The 8,053-nt window shown below is 48.9% G+C and overlaps 1 protein-coding gene across 1 annotated transcript; it reads right to left on the bottom strand.

The window, feature by feature from the left end:
* Positions 1-1,565: 1,565 nt before the first annotated feature.
* LOC116966732 (ferritin heavy chain B-like) lies at positions 1,566-5,744 on the bottom strand. The gene is made up of 4 exons (XM_033013028.1): positions 5,554-5,744; positions 3,967-4,113; positions 3,191-3,316; positions 1,566-1,881 (listed from the first exon to the last, which is right to left on the bottom strand). Exons 1-4 carry the CDS (start codon positions 5,653-5,655, stop codon positions 1,732-1,734), a joined length of 525 nt encoding a protein of 174 aa, XP_032868919.1. The 5' UTR covers positions 5,656-5,744; the 3' UTR covers positions 1,566-1,731.
* Positions 5,745-8,053: the final 2,309 nt, after the last annotated feature.

The following is an 8,053-nucleotide window of genomic DNA, read 5'->3' as shown; positions in this document are numbered from 1 at the left end:
CTCCTCCCCTTCCTTAACCCTCTAGCTGTCTCCTCCCACCCTCCCATCCGCCCGCCCTCGGGCTCCTCCTCCTCCTCCTCCCCTTTTCCTTCTTTCCCCCCCACCCCCCCATCAGTCTGAAGAAGGGTTTCGGCCTGAAACGTCGCCTATTTCCTTCGCTCCATAGATGCTGCTGCACCCGCTGAGTTTCCCCAGCAATTTTGTGTACCTTCGATATTCCAGCATCTGCAGTTCCCTTTTGAACACCTAAAGTCAAGAATGTTTTATTGCCATTCGTCCCAAAAGGCAAGGGTGAAATTCTTACTTGCAGCACCAACTTTATATATCTCTCCATTACAATCAAATATTTCCCATAACGTGGCGTCCAGAACTGTTCACAGTGCTCAAGCTATGATCCAACTTCAGCCCACCTAGTCCGCGCCGACCAGCGATCCCCGCACACTAATGACCCTGTCCCACTGTACGAGTTCATTCAAGAAGGTACACAAAATTGCTGGGGAAACTCAGCGGGTGCAGCAGCATCTATGGAGCGAAGGAAATAGGCGACGTTTCGGGCCGAAACCCTTCTTCAGACTGATGGGGGGTGGGGAAAGAAAGAAGGAAAAAGGGAGGAGGAGGAGGAGCCCGAGGGCGGGCGGATGGGAGGGTGGGAGGAGACAGCTAGAGGGTGAAGGAAGGGGAGGAGACAGCACAGGCTAGCCAAATTGGGGGAATTCAATGTTGATGCCATAAGGACACAAGGACCCCAGACGGAATATGAGGTGCTGTTCCTCCAATTTCCGCTGTTGCTCACTCTGGCAATGGAGGAGACCCAGGACAGAGAGGTCGGATTGGGAATGGGAGGGGGAGTTGAAGTGCTGAGCCACCGGGAGGTCAGGTAGGTTATTGCGGACTGAGCGGAGGTGTTCGGCGAAACGGTCGCCCACCTCTCCCGAGTTTAAAAACAATCAAACTCATGGTAAGCACAGAGAATGAACGTAGCGGGTACATCGGAGCTCGGGGACGTCTCTTAGCGGCTCGTAACGCTAACGGCAGGTACTCGGGAAGACTCGCTAACGGCAGGTAAGCTCGGGAAGACTCGTGAAGATTTTTCAACATGATGAAAAATGTCCACGAGAGCCCCGAGTACCGACGAGTGGCCATTACCGTAAATCTCCGAGTTCGCATCACGGCAAACTCGGGGAGAACTCTTGAATGAACTCGCACAGTGGGACAGGGGTTTAACACTATCCTGCACATGCTAGGGACAATTTACAATGATATCAAAGCCAATGAACGTACAAACCTGTACGTCTTTGGAGTGTGGGAGGAAGCCAGAGATCCCGGAGAAAACCCACGCAGGTCACGGGGAGAAGGTACAAACTCCGTACAGACAGCACCTGTGGTCAGAATCGAACCCAGCTCTCTGGCATTGTAAGGCAGCAACTCTAACACTGCGCGCCCGTGCTTATGAGCTTACAAACTTATGTATATGGAAAGTAAACTGGTGAAGTGGGGGAGATGCTTCGAAGTTATTGATGTTCTTAGTCAAGGTGTTCGGAGATGTCGACCTTATCAGACGGCCATTTTGTTTTCTGGAAACATTTATTACATCAATAAAAGTAGCCTTGTTTTCTGAGACACACGTCTTGACATACAGTGTAAGATACTTTTTGGTTGTAAAGACAAGCTCATTTGGGGTGGTGGAGAGGGGTATGGAAGGCGATGGTTTGCTTCCACAGTCAAGATCCTTCATTCAAGGGTGTGCTTGTCAAATAGGTACTCGCCCATGCCACTGGACCGGCCTGCATTCAGTCCCTTCAGGCTCGTGACGTGGTCTCCCAGCGTCTTCATGGATACCACGTTGTCGTTCAAGAAATTGGACTCTAGGAAATTGCACAGCTGAAAAAAAAAAAGAAAATTAGGATTCACCTCACGCAACGAGATCACCAAGTGCGGTGAACTCAACTATTCCCCCAGTGGGAGAGTCTAGGACCAGAGGCCGCAGCCTCAGAATTAAAGGACGTTCCTCCAGGACGGAGATGAGGATGAATTTCTTCAGTCAGAGGGTGGTGAATCTGTGGGATTCATTGCCGCAGAAGGCTGTGGAGGCCAAGTCAATGGATACTTTTATGGCAGAGACCGATAGATTCTTGATTAGTGCGGGTGTCAGGGGTTATGGGGAGAATGGCAGGAGGATGGGGTTGAGAGGGAGAGATAGATCAGCCATGATTGAATGGCGGAGTAGACTTGATGGGCCGAATGGCCTAATTCTGCTCCTATCACTTATGTACATATGAACGTATCTGTGAAGGTCAACGGATTAGTGCGGTGCATCTGGTAGATACACCACAGGAGCAGGGATAGGCCACTCAGCCCATCTAGCCTGTGCTGTCATTTAATAAGATCTTGCCTGATCTGAGAGTAACTGCAACTCTGCATTCCTGCCAACATGGGACATCTTTATACACCCATGCATGGTGGCTCGATGGCGCAGCGGTAGAGTTGCTGCCTCACAGCGCCAGAGACCCGGGGTTCGATCCTGACCGCGGGTGCTGTCCGTACGGAGTTTGTACGTTCTCCCCGTTGGTTTTCTCCCAGATCTGCGGATTCTTCCCACTCTCCAAAGACGTGCAGGTTTGCAGGTTAATTGACTTAATATAAATGAAAAATTGTCCCTGAGGTGTGTAGGATAGTGTTAGCGTGCGGGGATCGCTGGTCGGCGCGGACCCGGTGGGCCAACGGGCCAATTCTTCCGCACTGTATCTCTAAACTAAACTAAACTTAGGCTATTCAACATGTTCTCATGACAAGACATTGGACATTCCAGATATTGGTCTAATAATTCTTCTTTGTAATGCTTCCTTTCTTTAAAAAAAAAAATGGCCAACATTATAGACTCTACTGCAGATAAGGTCCCATTGAAACTGAAGCATGATTTTACTCTTGTATTCATTCCCCCTTACGAGAAAATATAACATTCTAGAAACATAGAAAAATAGGTGCAGGAGTAGGCCATTCGGCCCTTCGAGCCAGCACCGCCAATCAATATGATCATGGCTGACCATCCAGAATCAGTACCCCCCGTTCCTGCCTTCTCCCCATATCCCTTGATTCCGTTAGCCCACCAGACTGATCATTGCACTTGGTCTTGACCAGGTCTCCCATCGACAGTGAATACCCTCTCTAGGGTACGGGTAACTCTCGTCACCTGTGGATCCTCTTTATTAGTTGCCAGCTGGTGCAGATCGAGGAGAGACTTGTTGACGTTTTTCTGTAATTCCAGGGCATCCTGTGTGGCCTCCAGCCCATTCCTCCACTCACCCTTGGCTGGTTTCTGTGCAAGACAGGATTAAGATTCTACTTTAGAGGGCGGCACGGTGGCGCAGGGGTAGAGTTGCTGCCGATCTGCCCCTGTCCCACTTAGGAAACCTGAACGGAAACCTCTGGAGACTTTGCGCCCCACCCAAGGTTTCCGTGCGGTTCCCGGAGGTTTTTGTCAGTCTCCCTACCTGCTTCCACTACCTGCAACCTCCGGCAACCGCCTGCAACCTCCGGGAACCGCACGGAAACCTTGGGTGGGGCGCAAAGTCTCCAGAGGTTTCCGTTCAGGTTTCCTAAGTGGGACAGGGGCATTACAGCGCCAGAGACCCGGGTTCGATCCTGGCCACGGGTTCTTGTCGGTACGGAGTTTGTACATACTCCCCATGACCTACGGGTGCTCAGATTTCCTCCCACACTCCAAAGACGTACAGGTTTGTAGGTTAATTGGCTTCGGTAAAAATTGTAAATTGCCCCTAGTGTGTGTAGGGTAGTGTTAGTGTGTGGGGATCGCGGGTCGGCACGGACCCGGTGGGCCGAATGGCCTGTTTGCACGCTGTATCTCTGTACCTGATAGTTGGAGGGTCACCAGTCTCCGTGGAGGGTTGGGGTCAGGTAGGGGGAGGGGGGCGAGGAGGTGGGGGGGGGAGTGGGGACTGAACTCACCTCGATATCCTGCAGCTGGACTCGACCCCCCCGCAGCGTCTGGAAGTCGATGAGTTTGTCCGCCTGCCCACGCCCGGCCGCGGACATCTCGCGGAACGACTTTGCGAAGTTCTCCAGCGCCACATCGTCCCGTTCAAAGTAGAACGACTGCAAAACACAACAATGTATCCCCCTTCAGGAGTGGTGGACCTCTTCAATCTGAACCCGAGGAACCAAGGAACCGCAGAAGCTGGTTCACAAACAAAGACACAAAGTGCTGGAGTAACTCGGGCAGCATCTCCGAAAATGCACACTGGTGCAGCACCTTAACACAATAATAAATTAAACTAAACTATTTACACACACACACACACACGCACACATGCACACACACACGCACACAAACGCACACACGCACACACACACGAACGCACACACACACACACACGCACACATGCACACACACACGAACGCACACACACACGCATACACACGCACGCACACACACACGCACCCACACACACACACACACGCACGCACGCACACACACACACATGCACTTACACACACACACGCACGCACGCACACACACACACACGCACGCACGCACGCACACACACACACATGCACTTACACACACACACGCACGCACGCACACACACACACACGCACACTTACACACACGCACACACGCACGCACACATGCACACACGCACACGCACACACACTCACACACACACGCACACATACACACGCACGCACGCACACACACGTGCAAACGCACACACACACACACACACACACACGCACACATGCACACACACACGAACGCACACACACACGCATACACACGCACGCACACACACACGCACCCACACACACACGCACGCACGCACACACACACACGCGCACTTACACACACACACGCACGCACACGCACACTTACACACACGCACACACGCACGCACAAACGCACACGCACACACGCACGCACAAACGCACACGCGCACACGCACACACACTCACGCACACATACACACGCACGCACGCATACACACACACGTGCACACGCACACACACACACACACAAACGCACACACAAACACACACACACACACACACGCACGCACACACGCACACACACACACACACGCACACACACTCACACACACACGCACGCACACACACTCACACACACAAGCACACACACGCACACGCACACACACACACACACGCACACATACACACACACACGCACACGCACACCCACAAACGCACACACACATAAATATACGCACGCCTTTGGAGTGTGGGAGGAAACCGAACATCTCGGAGAAAACCCATGCAGGTCACGGGGAGAACGTACAAACTCCATACAGACAGCACCCGTAGTCGGGATCGAACCCGGGTCTCTGGCGCTGTATTTTGCTGTACGGCAGCAACTCTATCTCTGCGCCACCGTGAATCAGTACTCCAGCTTCTTGTGCCCAGCGCGCAACAAAAGCTTTCCGCTGTACATCAGCACACACGACAATAATGAACTAAACTGAAGATGTCGGAGATGCTACATTTTTGCTAAATCTTAAATGCAAAGGCGGACGGCTTTACCATGGCTAGGTGCACGTAGGATGTGTAGTACTTGAGGCTGACCAGCTTGTTGATCGACAATTCGCAGTCCGGGTGGAAGTTGTATCTGACCTGCGACAACATCGGGGCAGAGGTCGGGATCCTGCGGTGCGCTGTGGCCTGGTCCTGGCTGAGTTCTGCTCACTCCACAGAATACACCCTCTTTATCACGCACCCACCACCCGCCCGATGAAGGCAGGGTCGGGCCGTGGTGAGATCTGGAGCAGTGCAGATTGCCAAGTCCAGAGACGGAGTCACAGAGTTAACGAGAGGCAGAGCCCTTCGTTCATAGAAGGGTTAGGGCAGTCAGTCTGAGCATATAACCATATAACAATGACAGCACGGAAACAGGCCATCTCGCCCCTTCTAGTCCGTGCCGAACACGTACTCTCACCTAGTCCCATCTACCTGCACTCAGACCATAACCCTCCATTCCTTTCCCGTCCATATACCTATCCAATTTAGTTTTAAATGATAAAATTGAACCTGCTTCCACTGGAAGCTCATTCCACACAGCTACCACTCTCTGAGTAAAGAAGTTCCCCCTCATGTTACCCCTAAACCTCTGTCCCTTAATCCTCAAATCATGTCCTCTTGTTTGAATCTTCCCTACTCTCAATGAATAAAGCTTATCCACGTCAACTCTGTCTATCCCTCTCATCATTTTAAACATAGAAACATAGAAACATAGAAATTAGGTGCAGGAGTAGGCCATTCGGCCCTTCGAGCCTGCACCGCCATTCAATATGATCATGGCTGATCATCCAACTCAGTATCCCGTACCTGCCTTCTCTCCATACCCTCTGATCCCCTTAGCCACAAGGGCCACATCTAACTCCCTCTTAAATATAGCCAATGAACTGGCCTCGACTACCCTCTGTGGCAGGGAGTTCCAGAGATTCACCACTCTCTGTGTGAAAAAAGTTCTTCTCATCTCGGTTTTAAAGGATTTCCCCCTTATCCTTAAGCTGTGACCCCTTGTCCTGGACTTCCCCAACATCGGGAGCAATCTTCCTGCATCTAGCCTGTCCAACCCCTTAAGAATTTTGTAAGTACTCTATCAAGTCCCCCCTTAACCTTCTGCACTCCAAAGAATAAAGACCTATCTTGTTCAACCTTTCTCTGTAACTTAAGTGCTGAAACCCAGTGCTGAAGCACTGGAACAGACACAAAATGCTGGAGTAGTCAGAGGCATTTTCTTGATTACACTTATGGAGTCTAATAACTGCGAAAAAATTAATACTAAATTTTTGGGGATAAAAACAACAGCTCTGTCAATTAAAATGTGGATTACGGAAGTGACTGAGACCTTGCATTTGGAAAAAATAAGATTTGTCTTAATTGACAAACCAGAATTATTTGTAAGAATATGGTCTCCATTTATTGAAATTTTGAAAACTCTTAAAAGTATGTGCATAGCAATCTGTGGTGTGAATTTGTGGAATGGTCTGGAACAGGAGATAAAACTTAGCACAAGTATAATTCAGTTTAAACAAGTTTAACACTTGTTTAAAAGGATATTGGGATGAGGATAGGTGATTGTGAGTGGGATATTTGTTATACTGATTGTATTGGGAAGGGTGATTATGGAGTGATGGGTTGTATATATGACTAAGATACTATATAGTATATGAGGGTTTTTTTATTTTATTTTTATTTTTTTATTTTTTGTATGGCTTTGTAAATATTTGATTAGTGTATCAATGTAAATAATTTGGTGTACATATAGTGGCTGGTGTACATATGGTGTACGTACATCCACTCCATCCACAAGTCCAACCTCCGCAGTTTTGGGGACAGAGCCTTCTCCAGGGCAGCTCCCAGGCTCTGGAGCTCCCTCCCCCAACTGATCCGCAATTCCGTGTCCCTCACCATCTTCCAGTCCCGCCTCAAGACCCATCTCTTCACCTCTGCCTATCCTTAGCCCCACGTCCCCCTCCCTTTTCATCTGTGCATGAATTGCCTCATATTGTGTTTTGTATTGAATTCTGTCTTTACTTTGTGTACTAGTCATGTCTCTACTATTTATTTCATTCCCCTTACATGGTTTTTCCTCTACCTGCTAAATTTTTGTAAGGTGTCCTTGAGACTCTTGAAAGGCGCCCATAAATAAAATGTATTATTATTATTATTATTACATATAGCTGATAAATTTGTATAAGATAATTACAAGCAGTTGAATAAGGGGTGGGAATTAATAAGCTTTGGCTTTTTCCTGCTCCTTTTCGGACACATACGATTTCATTTATCTATAGATATGGTTTATGACACTTTATAAATATTCTTGTTTTGTTTTTTGTATGCTGTTTCACACTTGCTTTTTATTCTTTTATTCTGTTCGAAATAAATAATAAAATAAAATAAAAACCTGAGTTTGGGACTGGATGAATAGTTATATTAAACATTTCCTGGAACTATCTCCACAATCTTGTTATTTGTAGTTTCTTCCTGTGTCTCCTTTTTCTCTCTATTAGTTTCTCTC

This window comes from Amblyraja radiata, chromosome 38, assembly GCF_010909765.2.
Source record: "Amblyraja radiata isolate CabotCenter1 chromosome 38, sAmbRad1.1.pri, whole genome shotgun sequence".
NCBI lineage: Eukaryota > Metazoa > Chordata > Chondrichthyes > Rajiformes > Rajidae > Amblyraja > Amblyraja radiata.
Note: the sequence above shows the minus strand (reverse complement) of the source record. Positions and strands in the feature narration are given on the sequence as shown.

Bases quoted from the DNA above. Each gene is read 5' to 3' on its own strand.
- LOC116966732 (XM_033013028.1), bottom strand. From the start codon at position 5,655: ATGTTGTCGCAGGTCAGATACAACTTCCACCCGGACTGCGAATTGTCG. The intron at 3,317-3,966 runs GTGAGTTCAGTC...TGTCTTGCACAG, and splicing joins TCCAGCTGCAGGATATCGAG to AAACCAGCCAAGGGTGAGTG. The intron at 1,882-3,190 runs GTGACGAGAGTT...TTTTTTTTTCAG, and splicing joins CTAATAAAGAGGATCCACAG to CTGTGCAATTTCCTAGAGTC.